At 43.6% G+C, this 24627-nt stretch overlaps 1 protein-coding gene across 3 annotated transcripts in view; it reads left to right on the forward strand.

The window, feature by feature from the left end:
• Prkdc (protein kinase, DNA-activated, catalytic subunit) overlaps window positions 1-23377 on the forward strand; it is a 170654-nt gene extending 147277 nt beyond the window's left edge. Inside the window, exons 73-86 of one of the 3 annotated variants that reach the window (XM_075970668.1) lie at window positions 907-1052; window positions 3290-3501; window positions 6954-7041; window positions 7145-7288; window positions 12059-12263; window positions 13864-13931; window positions 14680-14900; window positions 15152-15244; window positions 16040-16129; window positions 16300-16371; window positions 16443-16644; window positions 19221-19409; window positions 20558-20697; window positions 22886-23377. In XM_075970668.1, coding sequence (XP_075826783.1) covers window positions 907-1052; window positions 3290-3501; window positions 6954-7041; window positions 7145-7288; window positions 12059-12263; window positions 13864-13931; window positions 14680-14900; window positions 15152-15244; window positions 16040-16129; window positions 16300-16371; window positions 16443-16644; window positions 19221-19409; window positions 20558-20697; window positions 22886-23090 — 2075 coding nt within the window. In that variant the 3' untranslated portion in view covers window positions 23091-23377. The remainder of the gene's footprint in view (window positions 1-906; window positions 1053-3289; window positions 3502-6953; window positions 7042-7144; window positions 7289-12058; window positions 12264-13863; window positions 13932-14679; window positions 14901-15151; window positions 15245-16039; window positions 16130-16299; window positions 16372-16442; window positions 16645-19220; window positions 19410-20557; window positions 20698-22885) is intronic. The other 2 variants (XM_075970648.1, XM_075970658.1) reach the window with 2 other exon arrangements.
• The last annotated feature ends 1250 nt before the right edge of the window (window positions 23378-24627 follow it).

Here is a 24627-nt window from a genome sequence, read left to right on the forward strand (position 1 = left end):
CCATTGCAGCCGACCCTGGCACTGCGCCATTGCAGCCGACCCTGGCACTGCGCCATTGCAGCCGACCCTGGCACTGCACTGTGAGCCATTGCAGCCGACCCTGGCACTGCGCCATTGCAGCCGACCCTGGCACTGCGCCATTGCAGCCGACCCTGGCACTGCGCCATTGCAGCCGACCCTGGCACTGCACTGTGCGCCATTGCAGCCGACCCTGGCACTGCACTGTGCGCCATTGCAGCCGACCCTGGCACTGCGCCATTGCAGCCGACCCTGGCACTGCGCCATTGCAGCCGACCCTGGCACTGCGCCATTGCAGCCGACCCTGGCACTGCACTGTGAGCCATTGCAGCCGACCCTGGCACTGCGCCATTGCAGCCGACCCTGGCACTGCGCCATTGCAGCCGACCCTGGCACTGCGCCATTGCAGCCGACCCTGGCACTGCACTGTGCGCCACTGCAGCCGACCCTGGCACTGCACTGTGCGCCACTGCAGCCGACCCTGGCACTGCACTGTGCGCCACTGCAGCCGACCCTGGCACTGCACTGTGCGCCACTGCAGCCGACCCTGGCACTGCACTGTGCGCCATTGCAGCCAACCCTTTCACGTCATCTCGCTTATTTTACTTGCCATTTGTTACTGGCTCACTTGGTTTGCCTCTTGCTCTGGGAATAAAATCAAAAGCGTCATCCAGCGTGTGCTCTCAGTCCAGGATAGAAACTGCTTCCTGAAGGATTTGACAGACAAGTGACTTTTCTTAACTGAAAGAAAAGCACTGGAGAGGGAACAGTGATAGACTTAAAAAAAAAAAAAGAAGAATCCCAAACATGGAAATCAGTTATTATTCGTCACATTTATGGTTTGTATGCTAATCATCGCTTTCCTTTCTGCTCTCTTTGGTGCTATAGAATTGGAAGCATATCCAGCACTTGTGGTGGAGAAACTGCTAAGAGCATTAAAGTTGGACTCTTCTGAAGCCAGGCTGAGGTTTCCTAGATTACTTCAGATCATAGAAGAGTATCCAGAGGAGACCTTAGACATAATGACAAAGGAGGTTGGTACCCTTGAGAGTGGAAGAGAGCTTTCAGGAATTAAAGACACACTTTTATTTATATTTAGACTCAGTGTGTGTAATACACATGTTCTGGCCTTTTTTTTTAACCTTTGTGTGTATACACATGCTACATTGTGCTTGTGGGGGTCAGAGAACAACCTTGGGCATCATTCCTCACCTTCTGCCCTGTTTGTGATTTGATGTGATCCTCCTGTTTCCCCCTGCGTCTGAGGACTCCAGATGAGTGCTACAGCACATCTGATCACATGGGTCTGAGGATCCGGACTCAGCCCCTTCTCTTGCTAGTACAGCAAAGCTTTGCGTATCTGCACAGCGCCATATTACAGCTTTTCCAGCCGACACTGAGTTCTGCTATATGCTGAGTATTTAGTGGATTAAAAGTGTGAGTGTTCACATTTACCTACTTTCCTTTGTGGGTGTCGTGAGAACTATATCTGAACAAAGACCAAATCAATCAAGGAGGAATATTTCTGAACAGATTTGTATGGAATTTTGCAACCCACACAGATGAAGCTGCAGTCTGTAACATCTGTTGGTATCTTAGCCTAGGGAGAAGACTCAGTGGGAATTGAGAGGTCCCTGTATGTACATGTAACAGCCTGTAGCCTCAATACTTTTGTTCCATGGCTCACTTGGGGATACACATGCTGGCCATGCCCCTGTCCTGTGTGCCCAATCTGTATAAGCAGACTCCATCTATAAAAGAATAGGGCCATCTGAATGGTTCCTTCGTAATTTTACAGATTTATAACTAGAAAATAGACACAAATTTTGACTTGAAAATAAGAGTTCAGAAAGGGCTAACTGGTACCTACTACTTTATGTAGCAAGATCTTATCTTTTGTGTGTGTGCATGAGTGCCCAGGCTAAAGGTCCATTTTCTGTGTCTTCCTTAATTTCTCTCCACATTATCTTTTGAGACAGTCTCTCCCTGTTCCTGGAGCTTGCCAGTTGGACTAGGCTGGCTAGCCACCAAGTCCCTGGACCTTTCCTCCTGTCTTTTCCTCCCCAGCACGGGTTTACAGGTCCATGCTACTGCACCTCATTTCTCCATAGGTACCGGGAACTGAACCCTGCTGTAGTTTACAACTGAGCATCTCCCCAGCTCTGTATAGCAAAACCTTAGTGTTCATCTGTAAGCCCTGAGGGTTGCCCTGTTGTCAGGACTCTTTCTTCCTCCCTCTCTCCCTTCCTCCCCCCCACCCCCCCGCTCTCTTTCTTTCTCTTTCTTTCTTTCTTTCATATGTATAGTGTTCTACCTGCATGTATGCCTGCACACCAGAAGAGGGCAACAGTTCTCATTATGGATGGTTGTGAGTCACCATGTGGTTGCTGAGACTTGAACTCTGGACAGTGCTCTTAACCTCTGAACCTTCTCTCCAGCCCTCTGTCATGACTTTACCCCATGAGGACCTGCCATACTGTCAAGAGTCTTATGAAGGTCTACCATATTGTCAGGACTCATCCCCATGAGGGTCTACCATATTGTCAGGACTCTTACCCCATGAGGGCCTACCATATTGTCAGGACTCATCCCCATGAGGGCCTACCATATTGTCAGGACTCATCCCCATGAGGGTCTACCATATTGTCAGGACTTATCCCCTAACCACGATAATGCAGTAAGTAAAATGGAATGTATAGCTGTTACAAGAATAAATTGGTCTTTGTTACTTTTATATTCCTGTGATAAGACATCGTGTACAAGACAACTTACAGAAGACAGTGGTTTTGGAGGGCATCCAGTTTCAGAGGATTAGAGTCAGGAGCCTAGCTACAGCAGGCAGGAATGGCATGACGCTGAGCAGCAGGTAGAGCTCACATCTTAAGACACAACCATCATGGAGACTGGGCCCACTGCAAATGGTGGGAGTCTTGAAATCTCAAAGCCCACCCCCAGCCCATCTCCTCCAACAAGGCCATACCTCCGAATCCTTCCCCAACAGTTCTACTGACTGGCGACCAAGTATTCAAATATATGACTTTATAGGGACTATTTTTAATCAAACCACTACAGCAGGTATTCTTTAAGCAAAGAATATGTATGTACATGTACAAAAATTGCTTGGAAGAATCCAAAGGTTCCTTAGCAAAAGAGAGCTAAGAGAGACTTCCATATAAGACATTTCATATTAAACCTCTTTTGCCTTTATAGCCTTTATGGTAAATAGTGTTAGTGTTTGTTCATTTTCAAACTGTAGTTTTCTGAATTTTAGATTTCATCCATTCCTTGCTGGCAGTTCATTGGTTGGATCAGCCACATGATGGCCTTACTGGATAAAGAGGAAGCCATTGCAGTGCAGCCTACTGTGGAAAAAATTGCTGATAACTACCCACAGGCCATCATCTACCCTTTTATAATAAGCAGTGAAAGCTACTCCTTTAAACAGACTTCTTCTGGTCATAAGAATAAGGCATTTGTTGAAAGGTAATGCTTTGGTGTTGGGCTCATGAGATGGATAAAAAATTTTGTGTGGTGAAAGCAAAAACATACAAATACACTTGAGCTTTTCATGAAGCATAGAAATTCTTAGACTTCTCTTGAGTTTATCTTTTCTCCGTATACTTGTTACAGAATTTCTCTACTTTTGAAAATAGTTTGTCTTAGGTGCTTGCCTGCATGCCTGTAGTTAATAATCTTTTGCATAATACAGACTAAATGAGATGCTTTCTGCATCAGTTCTTGTCCTAGTTGGTTTGCCTTTGACACAAGCTAGGGTCATCTGGGAAGAGAGAGCCTCAATTGAGAAAATGACCCCACTTGATTAGCCCCATGGGGCATTTTCTTGGTTAATGATTGATAAGAGATGGCCCAGCTCAAGTGGATGGTGTCACTCCTGAGCAGTTGGTCCTGGGTTGTATAAGAAAGCAGGCTGAGCAGGGCAGTGGTGGTGCATGCCTTTAATCCCAGCACTCAGGAGGCAGAGGCAGGCGGATCTCTGTGAGTTCAAGGCCAGCCTGGTCTACAAGAGCTAGTTCCAGGGACAGGCCCCAAAGCTACAGAGAAACCCCGTCTCAAAAGAAAGAAGAAAGCAAGCAAGCAGGCTGAGCAAACCGAGCTTAAGGAGCAAGCCAGTAAGCAGCATCCCCTCCATGGCCTCTGCTTTAGTTCTTGACTCCAGTGATGAACTGCTCCCTGAGTGCTATACACTGAGATACTGAGATAAACCCTCCCATCTCTAAGTTGCTTCTCTTTTTGGTGTTTATCACAGTAGTAGAAACCTCAGCTAAGACTGCTGTGAAGCTGTCCTTTAAGATACATTGGAGTGTCGACATGGTAATGCATACCTGTAGTCACAGGCACTCTAGAAGTTGTGACAGGAGCCTGAAGTTTGAGGGCAGCCTGAGCTGTATATAAACAATATACTACAAATAAATAAATAAAAATATAATAGGAACCCAGAGAAACTGAGGAGATGGCTAAGTGGGTAAGAGAGCTTATTCTGCAAACACAAGAACTTGAGTTCCACCCCAGCATCCATGGCTATATGCACCTGTAGCCTCAACATTGGGTTGCAAAGACAGACAGATCCTGAGAGCTTACTGACCAGGCAGCCTAGGCAAAACAATGAGCTTTGGGCTTATTGAAAGACTCTGTCTCAAGGAAATAAAGCAGAAGTGAGATGCCCACTCCTGCTTTGTGCACACACAAGTGCACATTCTCGAATACTCACATATATACATCGTGTGTGTGTGTGTGCATGCGCACACGCGCGCACACAAAGAGAGATCCCTCTTCTAAATTGGGCCACAATAGATAGCTTAAAGTGTCATCTTTTTCGCTGCTTTGGTTATTTATAAGTTGAGACCAATGACATAATGAACCTTGGTGTGACTTACACAAGAATACCTTGTAAATGCATTGCTTCCTGGGCACATGTTCCATCAGAGTTACTTTGTGCATTGAACATCCTCAAACATCAGTAAACCCAATTCCAAACAACAAACTCTACTGATATCAAAGGCATTCATTGACTTCAGAATTACAGTGAGTGATTCAGTACCCAGATCTCAGATCTCACCCATATGTAGGTTTTTCTGCTCTCCCAAAATACAGAAACATCAGTGTTAAATAACATAAATGAACAGAATATTCTACTCAATAGCTACAGAGTGCACATTCTTCTCAACAACCTATGGTACTTTTTCCAAAATAGACCATATTTTAGGACACTGAGTCTTTATAATATTGAATAAATTAAAATAATCTCTGGTGATAATGGAATCAAACTATAAATCTAAGAGAAACATAATTTTTAGTTTAGTAGTTTGTAGTTGTAAACAATATGCAACTCATAGAGTCTAAACAATGCACTATTGAATGATGGCTGAGTTATTGAAGAAATCAGGAGAAACATTTTTATATGCCTAGAATTAAATAAAATGCAAACACACCAGAGCCTATGGAAAACAAAAGATTCCAAGAAGAAAGTATAAGATCTTAGAAAAATAAAAACAAGCCAAGTTCAAAATCAGTATAGTAGTGAATAATAACAGTCAGAGCATAAATTGATTTTTTTTTCTTCTATTGGTTTTTCAAGACAGGGTTTCTCTGTATAGCCTTGGCTGTCATTGAATTCGCTCTGTAGACCAGGCTGGTCTTGAACTCACACAGATCTACCTGCTTCTGCCTCCTGAGTGTTGGATTAATGAAATAGAAATGTTGTTTTTAGCTTCAACAGTTAGTTGTTGGGATCAGCCTAAGTGTCTGCCAGTGTGAGTGAGTAAACAATGTGTTGTATATACTACATAGAATTTTATTCAACCACAAAGAAAAACAAAATTGTGTTGTTCGCATGAAAATGAATAGAGTGAGACCTCATCATATATTAAGAGAAATAAGCCAGACTCAAACAGATAGCCTCTCCTTCATATGTATGTCCATCTGACATGAAAGCAGAAACAAAATTGCCTGGGGAAAGGAAGGATACTCAGGAGGGAGCGAAATAGAGGGTCTAGGAAGCAGAGGTGGTCAAAGTCCATGGTGTACTTGAATAAATTGTCTTTATGAAATCCATCACTATGTATGAATACAGTCAATAAGACAACTAAATAATTATATAAGACAGCTGTTTCTGACATGAGCTGAATTTCTTTATTGCCAAGTAAGAAGAAAGACATATCAGTTGTCACAGTCTGTGCACATACCACTTGTACCACCTTGCCTCGTCAGCTACACCATCTGCGAACAGAGTCTCTAGAATAGTAAAAGTGAACACATGAAAAATATTTGTGAGGAAGCACCTGTCATACTTCAAGATGATTTAAAGCAAATTATATTCATCAGTATCCATTCTTACTACAGATCTATCCCCAACTTTCCTAATGCTACAACCCCTTAATATAGTTCCTTAATATAGTTTTGTGCTGACCCCAACCATAAAATTACTTCCATTGCTACTTCATAATTGTAATTTGCCTACTATTATGAATCGTAAAATAAATATCTGATATGCAAGACATCTAATATGCAACCCCTGTGAAAGTATCTTTCGACCGCCAGAGGGTCTTGACCCACAGGTTGAGAACCACTGTCAATCTAATATATAATTCTCAAGTCGCTACTTCCCTGGACATGTCGTGTGTGTGTGTGTGTGTGTGTACGACATGAGTTTGTATGTATAATTATAGTAACCATCAAGAAAGTATATGTTCTAAATCTATATTTTAAATATATAAAAATAGACCCTGGTTACTACCTAAACCTGGTGGTGGTGATGGTCTGAAACAGTCTCTGTATGTATCCCTGGCTGTCCTGGAACTCTCTGTGTAGACCAAGGTGGCCTTGAATTCACAGAGATCCACCTGCCTCTACCTCTAAGTGTTAGGATTAAAGACGTGTGCCACAACACTTGGCCTAAACCTGGTCATTTTTTATAGGATAAAAAGTAAACTTGATCAAGGAGGAGAGATTCAAGTTTTTATTAATGCCCTAGACCAGCTCTCCAATCCTGATATGCTCTTTAAGGTAAGAAAACAGCCTTTGACAATGAAAAAAATGAATGTGAATTGCATTTGTGGATAGTCTAACTATTCTTTCTTGATTCTTTCCTCTCTCTCTATTGGCACAGGACTGGGTTGAGGATATGAAAAATGAACTTGAAAAGAATCCTGTGAATAAAAATAATATTGTGAAACTGTATAAAAGGATGCACGCTGCCTTGGGTGACCTTCAGGCTCACGGCTTGGGGCCATTTAGAAGGAAGTTCATACAGGTATGGATAAGTGCAGTTGCCTTGAGGGTAGCAGCAGCATTCACATTTGATTGGGTCTTTACTGTTGTCTGTTGTTAATGAGCTTGATTTAGATCAATGCCTTCTGCAAGATAGAGTGCTTGAATATGTTTCCATTCAGTGGTGACAGTGGGTCAGTAAGCAAAACTTTGGGGTTCTACTGTGTTCCCCTTTCATGCTCAGATTCTGGTATCTGAAGATTACATGTAGTTCAGTGCTTTTAATTCTAAGATGACTTAAGTATTGGGTCAAGAAAGTATTTCTGTCCTGCATGAGGTTATAAGTATTCTGAAGCATGTATTTGGGGAACCAGTTTGGGTGCCCAGAGTCAGAGGGACTGTGTTAACAACACTGCTTATAAAAGCTGTATTTCAGTATTTCAGACAAGTGTGACAGAGGAGGATCTGTTCTAGTTATTCTAGAGTGAAGGAGTCCTTAATTGAGGGGTACTCTCTTTTGTTTTATTTTCTTAATTTAAATTTTTTACATGCAAATTTATTTTGATCATATTTCCCCCTCCCTCAATTTTAACAAGATTCTCCTTACCTTCCTACACACTGAACTTTGTTATTTTTCTCTCTCTCTTTTAAAAACACACACACAAAAAAATCACAAAACAAAAATCAAAATAAGAAAAAAAATACCACAATAAAAAGTCTGAAAAGGTACCAATGAATTCATTTTGTGTTGCCACCTCCTGCAGGTCGTGGGGCATACTCTAAAGTGTGGGTGATACACCCAGTGAGACTCCATTGAAGAAAACTAAGTTTTACTTTGCAAGCAGGTATCAGTTACAGATAGCTTCTTGGCTAGGAATGGGACCCTCTCTCCATTTCCCCTTCTCAGTGATGAAGCTCTGACTTGAACCTGTGCAAATCTTGTGCATGCTACCACAGTCTGTGAGTTCATGTGTGCATTAGTCCGTTGTGTCTGGAGGCCCTCTTTCCTTAGAGTCATCCACCACCTCTGGCTCTGAAACTCGTTCCCCTTCTCCCACAAGCTTGGGGGTGGGAGATTTGTTGAAGACATTTAGGACTGAGTACTCCAAAGTCTCTCGTACTCTACCTATTGTCCAGCTGAAAGGTCTCTGTGATAGTTCCTATCTACTGTGAAAAGAAGCTTCTTTGATTATAGGTTGAGTGAGGTGCGGATCTTTGTGTATTAGGAATATTATTACTATGTTCCTTTAGCAGAATAATAGTGGGTTTTCCCCTAGCCCATGAACTATCTGGTCTCAGGTTTTTGGCCATTTTGGTAGTGTCGTGTATGGGTTACATTTTATGGGTTGGTCCTTAAATCCAATAAAAAAGCAGTTAGTTGGTTCTTCCCATAGTATTTGTACCACTGTTACACAGTATATCTTGCAGGCAGATCACTGTTGGAGGTCACAAGGTTTATAGCTAGGTGATATTAATGGTTACCTTACCCCTTTGCTAGTGTACAAAGTACTTCCAGTCCATCAACACTAGTCAGTAGGGTAAAGCTTTTAGTTAGGCTTTACTGCAGATGACTTCTCGTGTGAGATGACCCAAGTGAGTGTTGTCTCCAGCAATAGAGCTTCACCATCAGTTTGTGGAGAGTAAAAGCTACCCTGTGATGTTTGGGGGTTTCCAGTGACCTCACAAATGCAGCCCGTTCCCGACACCGGAAGTTTCAGTTGGTGGAATAAGATATCTAGTTGGCACTGTCCTTTTATTTGGTGACTGCATTTAGATTCCTCCCACATGGGCATACCTTTTGGGAAGCTTCTACGGTAGTTGGTTTTCCTGTGTTTCCAAAGGGCCTTTGGCGTTAGTTGTTTCTCCCATGTCTCCTCCTTTGCCCTTCTCTCCTGTTCTCCCTATTTAGTCATCTCTTCTAGTTTACCCTCTATCCTCTGTAACAATGTGTTCTGCTTCCCCTTTCTTGGAAACCAGTCCCACTCCCCGAGTCACCGCTTCCTGGGTAGGTACCTAACCTCTGTAGTTATGGATGGTGGCACACCTATCAAAGGCTTCAAAGCTAACATCTGCATTTAAGAGAAAACATACAATATTTGCCAATTGGGGTTTGGATTATCTAATTCTGGATGATTTTTTCTATTCAACTGTAAATCTCATAATTTCATGTTTCATAACAGTTGAACAATAATATTCCATTGTGTATAAATGTACCCCATTTTCATTATCTATTTTTAAGTTGATGAGATTTGGAGAGCATTCCATCTTCTGGTTTCCTCAATTTCTTTCAACGTCTTAAAGTTTTTATTATACAACAAGATTTTCACTTGCTTGAAGTTACCTGCACCCCAAATGTATATATTGGGGCTGTTGTGAAAGGGTCTAGTGTCGCGTCCACCCTCGACCAGCAAGGAAAAACGCAACACCCGGAGCTCTTCTTGCAGTTTTCAGGACTTTATTTACAGCAATCTATCTCCTTCTCCTTCTTTCTCTCTCTCTCTCTCTCCGGGCAAACCCTCTCCCAGCCCTTAAGTAGGCATGGGCTGCCAATCCCGGATTGCCAGGTGGGCACTGCCCATAGGCTCACGCATATGCAGGCATCTGATAATCATTGCGTGATCATAGCATAGGTCAGGCCTTAGCCATCTCAGGAGTTGATTATACATCTCCATCAGGTGTGATTCCATGCAGCTCGCTACAGTTCCCCCTTTTGTTTTGTAAAGCCACAGGTAAGAGTAGAGGTCTGATCTCTGTTAAAAATGAAACATGTACTAGTGTTTGTCCAGGTGTCATCCACTCAGAGAACACTAGACCTGTCCGGTGCCTCTTTACAGAGGTGGGAGCTAGACACCAACCCAGATGCAATCAGACTTGCTCTTACATCTCTAGCCAAACTTGGGGAGACTGTCCTGCTTCAATGACCGTGAAGACCCGAATGATCATAACTGCATTGCAATGCTGTGAAACCCTTATGTGACAAATGCACCACAGGCATACCAGGGAGACAAGCACCATTAAGCCTGCCAGGGCTCCTATCCCGCCCACTCCTTCAGATGATCCATGGAGTGATCCAGGAAGATAGTTCTTCTGCCAGGCTGGTATCCATGCGTGTGGACTTTGCAGTCACCATCGTCACCCGCAGCTTTTCCAGTTGTTGTTTGAATTCACCAGACCAATTACCTAAAAGATAGCTAGACAATTCTTTAGACTGATTAGTTGCATGAGTCATATTGAATGCTGGTCACACACAGCCCCAGATGGATAGAAATGTCTGACAGACTAGGGTATAGACTTAACATACCCCAGCTGCCATACCCCCGTGGCACATTCATTCTTGTCAGCTGAGTGCATGGAAGACACCTTCTCCCTCGTGCACCTCTTTGGCTTCCCTAGCAGCTCAGCTGATCCTGCTTCTGCTCTGAAAGGGCCCCCCTTAAACCGTGTTTTAGGGGATTTGGGCGTTGTCAATCCGTCTGGCTACTTCCTGCTGAGCGGGGACGTTGCAGTCTGCCATTTTCAGTCGCGGAGGTTCAGGCCAACAGATCTTACCTCGGTCTTATCAGCGCTTCTGCGCTCTGAGGCAGGTCCAGGTGTTTGCAGTTTCGCAGACCCTCAGAGCTGCAGCTGCTCACACTCCACTGCAAACTCCGGAGGCCTCGGTAACAAACCACACGATTATACCTCCCTTCCTTAGCATACCTTGTTCAGTGGCAAAATTCTGATCTCTATCAGGCTTATCCCAGGATGACACATTAAGATTGCCAGAGACGGCAAACCAAAGAGCAATTGTGTCACATTTAGCCAAAAACCTCTCCAAAGCGCTCCATAACAGCTCGTTAAGAGCCAGAAAAGTCAGGTGTGATGTTGAAGCACCCATTTAAACAAATGTTAAATTCGTACCATTTCACTTTTATCCGTCCACTCTAGTCGTGGCTCTACTGCCCTGCTCCCCCTTTTTCTACCCGTGAGAGCAGAAAACCTGCTTTTGACGCGGATCCCCAATCTTTACCTTGAGGATTATCTGGTGCACCCCCTGACTGCAGCAAGTTCTGGGCTCCACGGAGAGAGGTTTGGAGGTTCCCGTACGCTTGTCCCCGTACGGGCCACCAACTGTCGCGGCTCTACCTCGTCCAGCAAGGATGACGCGACCACCGGAGCTCTTCTCACTGCAGTTTATTTCAGGACCTTTTACAATTCTCTCACTTTTCCTCTCTCTCTGACCTCCCTTCTTTTTCCTCTCTCCCCGGCAAACCTCTCCCAGCCCTTAAGTAGGCATGGGCTGCCAATCCCGGATTGCCAGGTGGGCACTGCCCATAGGTTCACGCATATGCAGGCAGCTGATAATCATTGCGTGATCATAGCATAGGTCAGACTTTAGCCATAGGAGTTGATTATACATCTCCATCAGGTGTGATTCCACGCAGCTCGCTACATTCTAGCTCCCTGATTCCTTTCTCAGTCCATTTGTCATGTGTATGTAGAAAAGCAACTGATTTTTGTGTGTTAATTCTCTATCCTGATAGTTTGCTGAAAGTGCTTATCCGCTCTAGAAGTTTTCTGGTGGAGTTTTTAACCATTTTTTATGTGTAAAGTCATAGCATCTGTTTGGTTTTTGTTGTTGTTTTGTTTGGGTTTTTTTTTTTTGAAGCACTCATTAGAATTTGTAACTAGGAGTTGTTCTGCCTAAGGAAGAGAAGACACAGAAAAAAGGGACACTCAAAATGTTTTAAAATCATGGAATATTCATAAACTTAAAGCTTTTTCTAATATACAATGGAAGCAGTGTTCATAATAGTAAATTTTTAATTTTCAGGCCTTCGGGAAAGAATTTGACAAAAGCTTTGGGAATGGTGGTTCTAAGCTGCCTACAATGAAGCCCAGGCACTTCCGTGATATCACTGATGCACTGTTTGTAAGGATGAGAACAAACCTGAAGCCACCTGGGAACCTGAAAGAGTACTCCCCCTGGATGAGTGCATTCAAAGTGCAGTCCCCAGGAAATGAAGTGGAGATTCCTGGTTAGTTAACACCCAGTAGTTAAGGAGAATAACATGGCAGCGAACTCTTGTTTTCCAAGTAATGACACTAGGGTCCTGGAGTGTGTGTGTGTGTGTGTGTGTGTGAGAGAGAGAGAGAGAGAGAGAGAGAGAGAGAGAGAGAGAGAGAGAGATTATGCAGGGGTGTATATATTGTGTGTAGCATACATATATGCATTTAGAGGTCAGAAAACAACCCAAGGTAATTCATCTTTACTTTCCACCGTGCTTGAGGGACAGAACCTTGTTTTTTTCACACACCAGGCTGGCTGGCCTGTGTGCACTGCGCATTCTCCTGTCTGCCTTCAAGAGTACTAGCTAGGACCACAGATAACCACAGCTACCGTACCTGGCTTCTGCATGAGAGCTGGAGATTTGTGCTTGTGCCAGAAGCACTTTTACCTAATGGATCATCTCCCCGGCCCATCTTTTTGATTTATTTGTTTTTCGTTATGTATCTGTGGGGGTAAATTCATGTGAGCGCAAGTGCCCACAGACCAGAAGAGAATGTTGTATCCCCTGGAGCTGGAGTTAACAAGTAGCATAGGTGCTGGGAACCAAACTCGGGTTCTCTGGAAGAACAGCAGTTGCTCATAACTGCTGCGGCATCTCTCCAGTGTCTTCCCCAACCATATTCATCATTAGGAAAACCTACAATTACTATGATTTAGTACAGTTTACTATTTTTTTTTATTATGGCAGGTGTTCAGATTCCCATTTAGTATTTACAGTAACCCCAAATCATTGATTCCTACTTTGCTTGCCCATAACTTTTCTTCAGGAATAAGTTCAAGCGTAGAGAGGTTGCTTCCCGGGAGGCAACGCCTGGTCCCACTCAGAGAGAGCGGCAACAGGAAAACAATTTATGACACTGAGATGTCACATGCAGCCAACTGTCAGAAGAAATTTCTTCCTGTTCCATGTTTCCCACCCTAGAATCCTCTCCACCCCCCACCCTCCACCCCCAAGAAAGGAGCGTTTTAATCTGGTGGCTGGTTTTCCCTTCTCAGCAAATGTAAGAGAAAGCTTGGCAGAAGCTGTCTCTTCACTGTTGACAACTGTGTAGTTATACTCATTAGCTTCAGGAAAAAAGGCTGTAACTTTTTCTTTCTTTATTGTTGTTGCTGTTTTGTTTTCACACAGGGTCTCACTGTGTAAACCAGGCTGACCTGGACTCACAGAGATCCTGTCTCTGCCTCCTGAGTGCTGGGGTTAAAGGTGTGCACCACCATGCCTGCCTCTGCCTCCTGAGTGCTGGGGTTAAAGGTGTGCACCACCATGCCTGCCTCTGCCTCCTGAGTGCTGGGGTTAAAGGTGTGCACCACCATGCCTGCCTTTGCCTCCTGAGTGCTGAGGTTAAAGGTGTGCGCCACCATGCCTGCCTCTGCCTCCTGAGTGCTGGGGTTGAAGGTGTGCACCACCATGCCTGGCTATGGCTGATTTTTATAAATTAAAACTTTGAATTAAAGAAAAAATAAGTATCATGTTACATCAACATATTTTGTTAAATCAACATATATGTCCTAAAACGTGGAAGTTTTATAACAGACGGTATCTAAGTGTGGCTCTGTGTCTGTTTTAGGCCAGTATGATGGCAAGGGCAAGCCATTGCCTGAATATCATGTGCGGATCTCTGGATTTGATGAGCGGGTATGTTGTGTTTGTCATCCTTGTCTCTGTGACATTTGATGTGTTGGTCAACTTCTCACTAGCCTGTTGTTCCCAAATTATTATATTGATCAGATTCCTAAAGATAATGTCTCCTATGTTTCAGTATCAGTTGTATTTAAGAGTATTATAAGTTAAGTGCTAAATGGTCAGCCCCGAAAATATATATACAAGTAGCTGTCTCAAAAAACCAAAAAGAAAAAAAGAAAAAGAGTATAAATGTATATACAAATACTTATATGGCTGCAATAACAATTGATGAAAATAGAAGCCACGAATTTGAAGGAGAGTTGAGAGGGGCATATGAGAGCGTTTGGAAGGAGAAATGTTATAATTAAATTACAATGTCAAAAATAGAGAAAAATATAGTAAATGAATTATAAGCTGTATATGTCCACTGTAGGTTATGTGTAGAATTAATCATGTTGAGAAGGATATGCATGGTTTTAGGCAGTGTCTGTAGCCAAGAATATTGAGTGTGTATGAGCACAGCCCTCAAGATGACAGATGGCCCTGACGCCTCAGCCCATAGCACCTGACCAGGGTGTGGTGAGCTACTCTAATACTGTTTTAAGGTTTTTTTGGTTTTTTTCCCCACTGCAGTAGTGCACACTGTAGCCCCAGCTACTCAGTTGGTAGATGGACCACTTGAGCCCAGGCATTAGAAACTAAGCCAGGCAACACAGCAAGAGTATTTTCTTTTAAACAACAAATCTCTTAATGTTTAAAGGTAAAAGTAATGGCTTCCTTGAGGAAACCAAAGCGCATTGTTATTCGAGGCCATGATGAAAAGGAGTACCCCTTCCTGGTAAAAGGCGGCGAGGACCTCCGTCAAGACCAGCGCATTGAGCAGCTCTTTGAGGTCATGAATGCCATCCTCGCTGAGAATGCTGCCTGCAGTCAGAGAAACATGCAGTTAAGGACTTACCGTGTCGTGCCCATGACCTCCAGGTATGGCTTGAGTGAGACGGTATGTATAGGGGACGGGGTATACATCCCACCCTGTCTGAGCCCTGAAGTATGTCTGTGGGTGCTGGAAGTGTCCTGTGGACAGAACTCAACTAGATTTACACATGAAAGTAAGTGAGGAAGTAGAGACTGGATAGGAAGAAATCTCTTTCACTTTGATACTTCAGAACATTTTTTTCTGATGAAGAAGGATTTGTTTGCACTTATTTGAAACGTTGTATTTTATTTTTCAGATTAGGATTAATTGAATGGATCGAAAATACTATGACCTTGAAGGAACTTATTTTCAATAATATGTCGAAAGAGGAGAAAGTGGCTTATAGCAGGTAGTGTGTTCTTATGTCACGTTGGATGGCCTGGAAATGCACAGAGATCTGCCTGTACTGTTATTTAAGGAACCTGACAGCTTTTTAAATTTCATTGTGTGGTCCAGGCTGGCATTGGATCCTGAGTGCCAGGATTGGAATCATCGATGCATGCTACCAACCTGCCCCTCAACTTGTAATTGTTTGACTTCTGAAAGCTCATTAGGAAAGCTGCAGCACAAACTGAAAAGTGACCAAGTATATACACACCACAGTGTGTCCACCTGTACAAGTGCTGGCTCTCACCTGTGCAGTGTCACTAAAGGCTTCTCGAATTCAAGATGAGCATTTTCCGGCATTAAGAAAATACTTTATCATACCTAAGATAGGTTTTATTTGTATCTGCATTCGGGAAATGGTAAAAAAAATATCTGGAACTAGTCAAAAAAATAAGGAAAAGCAGATGTTTTGTGAATGATTTGTAAAAGATTGGCTTATGGTCAAATGAGGCCTACCAGCAGTGATAGCATTATTGTCAGGCTGCCTTTTAGGGTGACATGCCTAGGTCACAGACTTTTGTGTTTATTTTAACATCTTATTTTTCTCTGCATGAAGAGGCAAATATTTTGCACCTGATTTGATTATGCCTGAGTTTTCACATAGGGAAGTTGTTTGAGTTTATCCTGGAGTCATTAGGGATGAATAATGCTATATTGAAAGTTGTATTTATTCTTCACTGTTTTTTAATAAATTTTCAGTGTTCTTTGCCATACAGAATACCTCCTTAATTCTAATTCCCTTTTCCCTACTTGCTAGTGATCCTTATGCACCAGCTCGTGAATATAAAGACTGGCTAATAAAAATGTCAGGGAAAACTGATAATGGAGCCTATGCACTAATGTACAAGTAAGTTTGGTTTTGGTTTACATTTGTTCATTCTTCTAAAAAATGCAAACTTTTGAGTCTTGACCTCACAGAGATCCACCTGCTCTGCCTAGATGATACTATATTTTAGTATAAATAATTTTAAATTGACCAGAAATTTGTTCTAATGAAGTGTTTCTCTTAAATCACAGAAGAGCTAACCATACAGAAACAGTCATGGCTTTTAGAAAAAGGGAGAATAAAGTGCCTGCTGATCTCTTAAAGTAAGTATATTTGTGACTTCACAAACACTAGTGGCATGGCAGAAACTATATGTGGTTTATCTCTCTCCTAGGCGGGCTTTTGTAAAGATGAGCACCAGCCCTGAGGCCTTCCTGGCACTACGCTCCCACTTCGCCAGCTCTCATGCACTGTTGTGTATCAGCCACTGGCTCCTCGGTATTGGAGACAGACATCTGAACAATTTCATGGTAGCCATGGAGACGGGCAGCGTGATTGGCATTGACTTTGGACATGCATTTGGATCAGCTACTCAGGTGTGTTGTCCTTCATGCCCACGGATGATCCAGAAGTGGGATATGTTCTCGTCAGGGCTCTCTAAAGGCACATAACTGATGGAGTGAATACATACACGGGTTTCATTAGAGTGACTTCCGTCTGTGCTTCAGCTAGTCCCACAATGGCCGTCTCCTGGTAGAAAGGCCAAGAACCAAGTAGTTGTTCAATCCAGAAGACTGGATGTCTCAGCAGTCCTGGTCGGGTGCTAGAGCCCTGGAAGATTCCTAGAGAGCTGCTAATCTTCAGTCTGCGTCGGAACCCCAGAGAAGTAGATTCTAACACACCAGCAGGGGAATGCCTCAGCAACAGGGTACTGACCTTGCTGTGAGACCTATGGCAAACAGGCAGAAAGCAAGTTTTCTCCTTCTACACCCTTTGTATAGGCTGCCACCAGGTGTGACCCCGATGTGGTGTGTCTTCTCACCTCAGAGGATCCCTTATAGGTGCACCCAACAGCTTGAGTTTTCACTGATTCCAGATGTAGTCAGGTTGACAGCCAAGATTGGCCATCACATCATGTGACTTTGTAACATCTGCAGAAATTAATTAACGGAGCAATGGTGGGTTAGGTTGGCTTTGGTGGCATGGTCCTAAAACCTGACACTTTTTGAAGAAACAAATAATATCACACTAATCCTAGCCGGCACCACTGGTCACCCACATCAGCGTGGTCCAGGGACAGCATGGCAGTCAAGCGCCTGCATGGTCCCAGGTGGCAGCCTTGCCCTGGGCACCCATTCCACCTTTGACAGTAGCAGTAGCCATGGACATCACTGAAGATTATGACTGTGGCAGGACCATCGGCCCAGATGTGGCCCTCAGCCACAGTTCAGGTTCAGATGTCACCCCAGGTGGCAGCACATGCCACCCAAATCTGTATGACCCTGATGGCCACATGGCCTCAGGTGTCAGCCCAGACTACAGGCCTCTGCATGGCTCTCTGTGGCAACAGGAGCTACAGGTATCAACACAGAGCCTGGCTACTGCAAAGCCAGGGATCCAGACATAGCCTTCGGCAGCAATCCAGCTCTGGACATCACCACGGATCTGGTGTGGAAACACAGGCCTGTTTGCAAGGCATAGCCCCTGTGGGGGTGGCTCAGCCCTCACACCCAGACATGATCATAGGTGGTGGCCCAGCCTCCGGGCATCCACAGGGCCCTCGATGGTAACACGAGCCACAAACATCAACACAGACCACCACAGCTTCCTCAGGACCTTGGGCCCTGACATAGCCCTTGGCAGCAGCCCAAGCCCGGACATCACCATGGTCCCAGGTTGCAAGCATGCCACCCACGTCAGCCAGTTCCTCACTGCCCTTGCTCTCCCCAGCACATGTACCTTTCAGCCTCTCTCTTCCATTTCCCCACCGTATGTTCTCTCACCATAATGGTGCTCAGCTGGGCAGGCTCAAGCTTCTTCCCACTCCAGTGAGAGTCCTCGGGCAGAGCTGCAGCTGTCCTCATAGGCCCAAACCTCATGGCAGAGGCTGGTCTCTTCTTAACCACCACTAACGTCTCTGCTCCAGCTGACCAGCACCAATTGTCCCAGTAAAACAAAGGTGTAACTTCAATAGTCCTGGTCTCTTATTAATCACAGCTGACTCTGTAGTCCCTGCTAACCAGGACTATGGATTCTTAGCCTCTGGGATTTCACACGTTAGGCCTCCATCGTCTGTACGGCTCTCAACGTTCTCATACTCCAGGCTTCTACAGGTCAGCACACGCAGTTGCTTTCCTAGCCCGTCGTTCCAGTCTGTCCACAATCCTCCCAAAAGCGACATGGTCAGGTCTGTCACAGCAGCGCCCCAGTATCCTGGTACCAACTTCTGTCCTAAGTAGGGTTACTATTGCTGGGAAGAAACACCGTGACCTAAAAACTAGTGGGGAGGAAAGGTTCATTTGGCAAGGATATTGTGCATCCTTGGAGGAAATCAGGACAGGAACATGGAGACAGGAATTTGTACAGAGGCCATTGAGGAGGAGTGCTCTTCCTGGCTTGCTCCTCATGACTCGCTCAGCCTGCTCTCTTAGAGAATCCAGGAACAACAGCCTAGGGATGGCACCATCTACAATGGACTGGGCCCTCCCCCGTCCATCACTGACTAAGAAAAGGCCCTCAGACCACTGACGGTGGGACCAGGGTTTATCCCTACTGCTTGAACTGGCTTTTTAGAACCCATTCTCTTTTGAGGGATACCTTGCTCAGTCTAGATATAGTGGGGAGGGCCTTGGTCCTGCCTCATGTGCTAGACTTTGTTGACTCCCCATGGGAAGTCTTACCCTCTGAGGAGTATGGATGCAGAAGGGAGAGGTATGAGAGGAGGGGAGGGAGTGGGGAATGGGATTGGTATGTAAAATGAGAAAAGATTGTTTTTTAAAAAAATAAATTAATTAATTTTAAAAATGCCCTCAGGCTTGCCTACAGTCCGATCTTATTACGGTAGTTTCTTAATTGAGGTTCTCTCCTCTGAGATGACTTTAGCTTGGGTCAAGTTGACATAAAACTGTTCAACACAATGTATTTACTTAAATATACTTTTTTCTCTGTTTAGTTTCTTCCGGTTCCTGAGTTGATGCCTTTTCGTCTAACCCGCCAGTTTGTCAATCTCATGTTACCGATGAAAGAAATGGGTCTTGTGTGTGCTGTCATGGTGCATGCCCTGAGGGCTTTCCGCTCATGCGCAGGTCTGCTCACTGACACCATGGAGGTTTTCGTGAAGGAGCCCTCTTTTGATTGGAAGGTACGTTTTGGTTTTGTATAGACACATCCGTGTTTCGTTTCTATGATGAAAATGCATCAAGTTGCATTTACTGAAATATTTACATTGTTTTGGTTACATTTCTCAAATCAAACATTTGTTTGGAGGAAACTTAATTACTTTGTTGTTTGGTACTAACTGGGGGTGACAGTATAGACCCTTTGGTAACAGTAACTCCGAGTTCTCTCTTCACACACAACTTGTGGTGGTGCTGGTGGTGGTGGTGGTGGTGGTGGTGGTGGTGGTGGTGGTGGTGGTGGTGGTGCTGCTGCTGCTGGTGGCGGTGGTGGTGCTGGTGGTGCTGGTGGTGCTGGTGCTGGTGGTGCTGGTGGTGCTGGTGCTGGTGGTGCTGCTGGTGGTGCTGCTGGTGGTGGTGCTGCTGCTGGTGCTGCTGGTGGTGCTGCTGCTGCTGGTGGTGCTGGTGCTGGTGGTGCTGGTGGTGGTGCTGGTGCTGGTGATTATAGCAGGTAATTATAAACTCTATATCTGAGCTAGCCTAGAACTCATTATGTGGCCCAGGCTGTTCTAGAACTCTAGAGAGTCTTGTTTCAACCTCCTGATTTCTGGGATTACAGCCATCTTCCTCCCAACTTAGAACTTTTAGCAAAAATATTTAGGGTTTTTTTTTTTAATACTTTGCTTGCATATATAAGTGTGCCATATACATGCAGTGCCTGCAGAGTCCAGAAGAGGGTGTTAGAGCCCCTGGAACTGGAATTACAATGGATTGTAAACCACCATGTGGTTTTTGGGAATTGAACCCTGGTCCTCTGTAAGAACATCAAGTGCTCTTACTCCTTGAACTCTAGCACCCAACAAAAGCCTTTGATTTAGAAATCATTCATGTGAATTCTTCCTTAATCATAAGCATGGATAGTGCTGTTTCAATGGAAGGTTATCCGGAATATATCCCAAAGCATCAAACCCAGCAGAGCTCATCCTTTTATATGAGATGCTTCTCCTGTCTCTGCATCACAGGTCACAGCGATAGAGCCCACATCAGGATCTATCTAGAAAGCTGTAGAGCTGCTACAGATCTTTGTTTCAGGATCATTGCTTGATTTAATGTTTCAAATGTAATTGTATATACTGTTATAATTAGTAGAGAAAATCATGTTCTTTCCCTTTAGTGCTTTGAGCAGAAAATGCTGAAAAGAGGAGGATCATGGATTCAAGAGATAAATGTAACTGAGAAGAACTGGTATCCTCAGCAGAAAATACGCTATGCTAAGAGAAAATTAGCAGGGGCCAACCCAGCAGTTATAACTTGGTAAGACTTGATTGTGAACACGAAACCAGTGCGCGTTCAGAAGTGCTAAGCTCTTCAGACACACGAGAGCGGTGTGGCAGTTCTCACTGTGCACCTGGGGAAAGTGCATCTTACGGAGGCTTCCACTCCAGCCCAGGCCTGCGAGGACTTTGCTCACACCTGTGCTATCTGTCCTGTGCGTCTCTCCAGCCAGCACCAGTGCAAGAACCAAACTCGTATGAGAAGGCTTGGAATTTCCATTTGCCTTGGTACTTCCTAGGGCGTTTGACCCATTTGGTCCTGATGAGCACTAGATCTCATTGTGAAGAACACAGCGTCGGCTTCTCAGATAGTATTCTGAGCTGCATTGACCTTTCCATTTTTCTTTAATTGAAATCTAAAGCAAATAGAAATTTATAGGTAGTATTCCTAGTAAGTAAGAGATTTAAACTTTAATTCTAAGCAGTAGTAAAATATACTCTGTAATTGACTTGATTTTTAATATGAGTACCAGGTCTATACAGTGATTGTTGTTGACAAGAGAATGAAATTAGAGCCCTATCTCGCATTACTTACAAAAATTAATTCAAGATGTATCAGACTTAAATGCTAAACACTTAGAAAAAAATTAAGTTGGTCTTGAATTGAGTTTGGCTGTGGCACTTAACGTTGCTAGATGTGACCCCAGAGGCAGGAGCAAGAACAAGATAGACAAATTGAACTTCAGAATTCAGAGCTGTGCTGTACAGGATGCAGTCAAGAACATAGGAGTTAGTATACTAATCTGGCAAGCATAAGACCTGGGTTCTATTCCCAGAGCTAGTAAAGTAAAAATGTAACGGTTGGAAAAACAATCAGCAATAAGAGTACCTGCTGCTTCCAGAGGATTCACGTTCAGTGCTAAACACCCTCACGGAGTGGCTCACAGCTGCTTAGCTTCAGCTCCATGGGAATCTGATCCCTTTCGGCCTTTATAAGCACAGACAGAGACGCACGAGTAAATAAATAGTTCGGTTTTGATGATTTTCTTTTTTTCTAAGAAATTACTAGAGAAATTACTCAGAAGTTAAGAGCGTTTTTTGTTCTTAGAAAAGACCCAGATTTGGTTTTCAGCACCCACAATCGTCTGTAACCCCAGTTCCAGGGGATCTGATGCCCCTTCTGGCCTCCTCAGGTCTCAGGTATCCCGTGGTTGCACATTATATGCTGGTAAAACATCTATACACATAAAATACAAATAAGTCTTCTCTTAAAAATGAGGACAGTGCACAGATGGACAAAGTTCTTATGAGGCATATGTCTGAGAAAGGGCTTATAAGTTCTTCAAAAGCACAGTGCTGGGTAGGGCTAGTAGAGAGATGATGCTCAGTAGTTAAGAGTGCTTGCTCTCTAGAGGACTGCAGTTTCAGTCCCTCTTTATAGAGCTAATAACCACTGGAAATTCCAACTCCAGGGGATCCGATGTCCTCTTCTGGCCCTGGGAGGCACCCACAGGCACAGACACAAATCCCTAAAATAATTTTTCTAATGTCCATTGTGGTGGTACAGATCTATAAACCCAGCCTGTGGGAGGTAGAAGACATCCTTAGCACAACCAAGTTTGAGTCTGCCCTCAACAAAAGGTGACCTTCTCTCAAAATCAAAATCCTTAAGAAAATAAAAATCGATAGATAAAATCCTTTATAAAAGCAAACTTGATAACCTAATTTCTAAAGAAGATCAAAGGAATCAGACATTTCTCTAAGGATGTGCAAATGTACAAATGGTACAAACGGCCACTAATTGTGTGAAGAGTCATTAAGGAAGTGCCAATGAAGTTCTGCATCTTGTGTGTAACGACAACTTTCAGATGAGATAGGAGAAGTGTGAGCAGGGATGTGGAGAATTGTAATTATGGTAGGCATGAAAAATAGTGCAGTTGTTATGGTAAACAGCCTGACAGCTCCTCAAGAAGCTGTACCCAGCAGTTCCACTTCTAAGTGTCTGCTCTAGAAAAATAAAAGCAAAATTTTCCAAACAAATGTTAATAATTATATTACTCATGTTTTGTTTTCCTACTAACCCAAATTTTGAATTCAAAGTTTTGAGTGGCAAGAAGAAAATAGTGTGTAAATGGTGGTAGACTACTTGTAAAGGATAACCAGCTCTCAGGTCAAAGGGGGAAATCATGTGTATTTGTGTTTTCATATTTGTTCAATACTTTTTCCAGTGACGAGTTATATCTAGGCCATGAAAGCTCATCTGCCTTTGGGAGTTATACGGCCGTGGCTCGAGGAAACAAAGACCACAACATTCGTGCACAAGAGCCGGAGAGTGGACTTTCAGAAGAGACTCAAGTGAAGTGCTTGGTGGACCAGGCCACAGACCCCAATATCCTTGGCCGGACTTGGGAAGGATGGGAGCCTTGGATCTAAAGTCTAGGGGAGCCACCAGCTGTAAAGCATTCCATCACCGAGGGAATCTTCTAGACCTTCACCAACAGCAGGGTATTACTTGAAGAAAAAAAAGAAATCTACTTGGTAGTGCTGGTAAGATGGCTCCCTTGCTGCCAGCACTAATGACCTAGCTTCAATCCCTGGAACCCACATGATGGATGAAGAGAAGCAACTCCTGCAAGTTGTCCTTTGACCTCCATACATGTGCCTTGTCTTACATTTACCTACACACACATACATTTGAAAATAAAAAAATATGATAAATATTTTTTCCTCTTTTCAACTCTTCATTTCATTGATTCGTTTTTTTCTTTCTTTCATTTCTATTTAATTGATTTCTGCTCGGATCTTGATCGTCTCTATCTACTGTTGTTGGGTGTGGTAGGTTTTTGTGTTCCATGGTGCATGTGCAGATAACCTTACTCAGTACTCTCCAAGGCACAGTGACATTAAAAGCATTTTTTTATCCTGCATGTAACCCTTGACCATAAAAGGGGGAGACTTGTAACTCTCTCTCTCTCTCTCACTGGGCTATGAAGTTAGCTTATATTTTGCAGTGTTGGCCAGTTAGGGGCTCTCTCCCCATGGTATCTGAACAAAGGCCATAAAACTGAGGTTGCACAGAGAATTAATCACTGTCCTTGGTAATCAGCCAGACCTGGCACCACAGTTAAGTTGCTTCGTACTTTTTACTTTGGCTCAATAAATCAGACAGCTGGCTCTGGGATCTTGTAAATAAGATTGTATATTTCTGTGAATAGTTCATTTTACAGCCCATTAGCAAGGCACCTGCTCTAATCTAAAGCTACTTTGAAGTTGATATCAGTTGATAGTATATGTCTATCTTGCAGTTGGGGAAATACAGCTGTTTTCTTGAGCTGTGTTCCAGTAGAGTTCTGAAGGGGAACTTGAGTAGCATCTCTTTGTGTTCATTTTTTCATCAAAATTCTGTATAAACTAACATTATTAATATCAATTGGACAAAACAGCTGAAGAAGAGCCCCCTTATTGACAATCCACAGGTAAAAATGCCAGTAGATTGGGATTGCATTCATGAGATACACACACATTAGATATAGGCTGTTGGGAGTTCCCCATAGCTGCTAGAGAAAGAATGCAATTTAGCACATGCAAAATTACAGACAGACACAAAAGATATTCTGGAGTCTGTATTTCTCACAGTCCTTGTAAAATGAGATTTCTTCATCAGAGACCTAGTGTTAATTGTCATCTTTTGTAATAAGTGATAATGACCTCCATCAAGGTATATGTGTGTGTGTGTGTGTGTGTGTGTGTGTGTGTGTGTGTGTAAGTGTATATATATCAGACTTGCCTTGAACTCAGAGAGTGTTGAAATTAACAGTGTGTGCCACTATACCCAGTTGAAATCTCTTTTCTTTTTTTGTTTGTTTTTTAGTTTAAAAAAAAAACTTTTTATTATACATAACAATTCAAGTTCCCACCCCCTCCTCATTCCACATACCCCTCTCCCATCCCACCCCTATCCACTCCTCAG

This window comes from Microtus pennsylvanicus, chromosome 1, assembly GCF_037038515.1.
Source record: "Microtus pennsylvanicus isolate mMicPen1 chromosome 1, mMicPen1.hap1, whole genome shotgun sequence".
In the NCBI taxonomy this organism is placed as follows: domain Eukaryota; kingdom Metazoa; phylum Chordata; class Mammalia; order Rodentia; family Cricetidae; genus Microtus; species Microtus pennsylvanicus.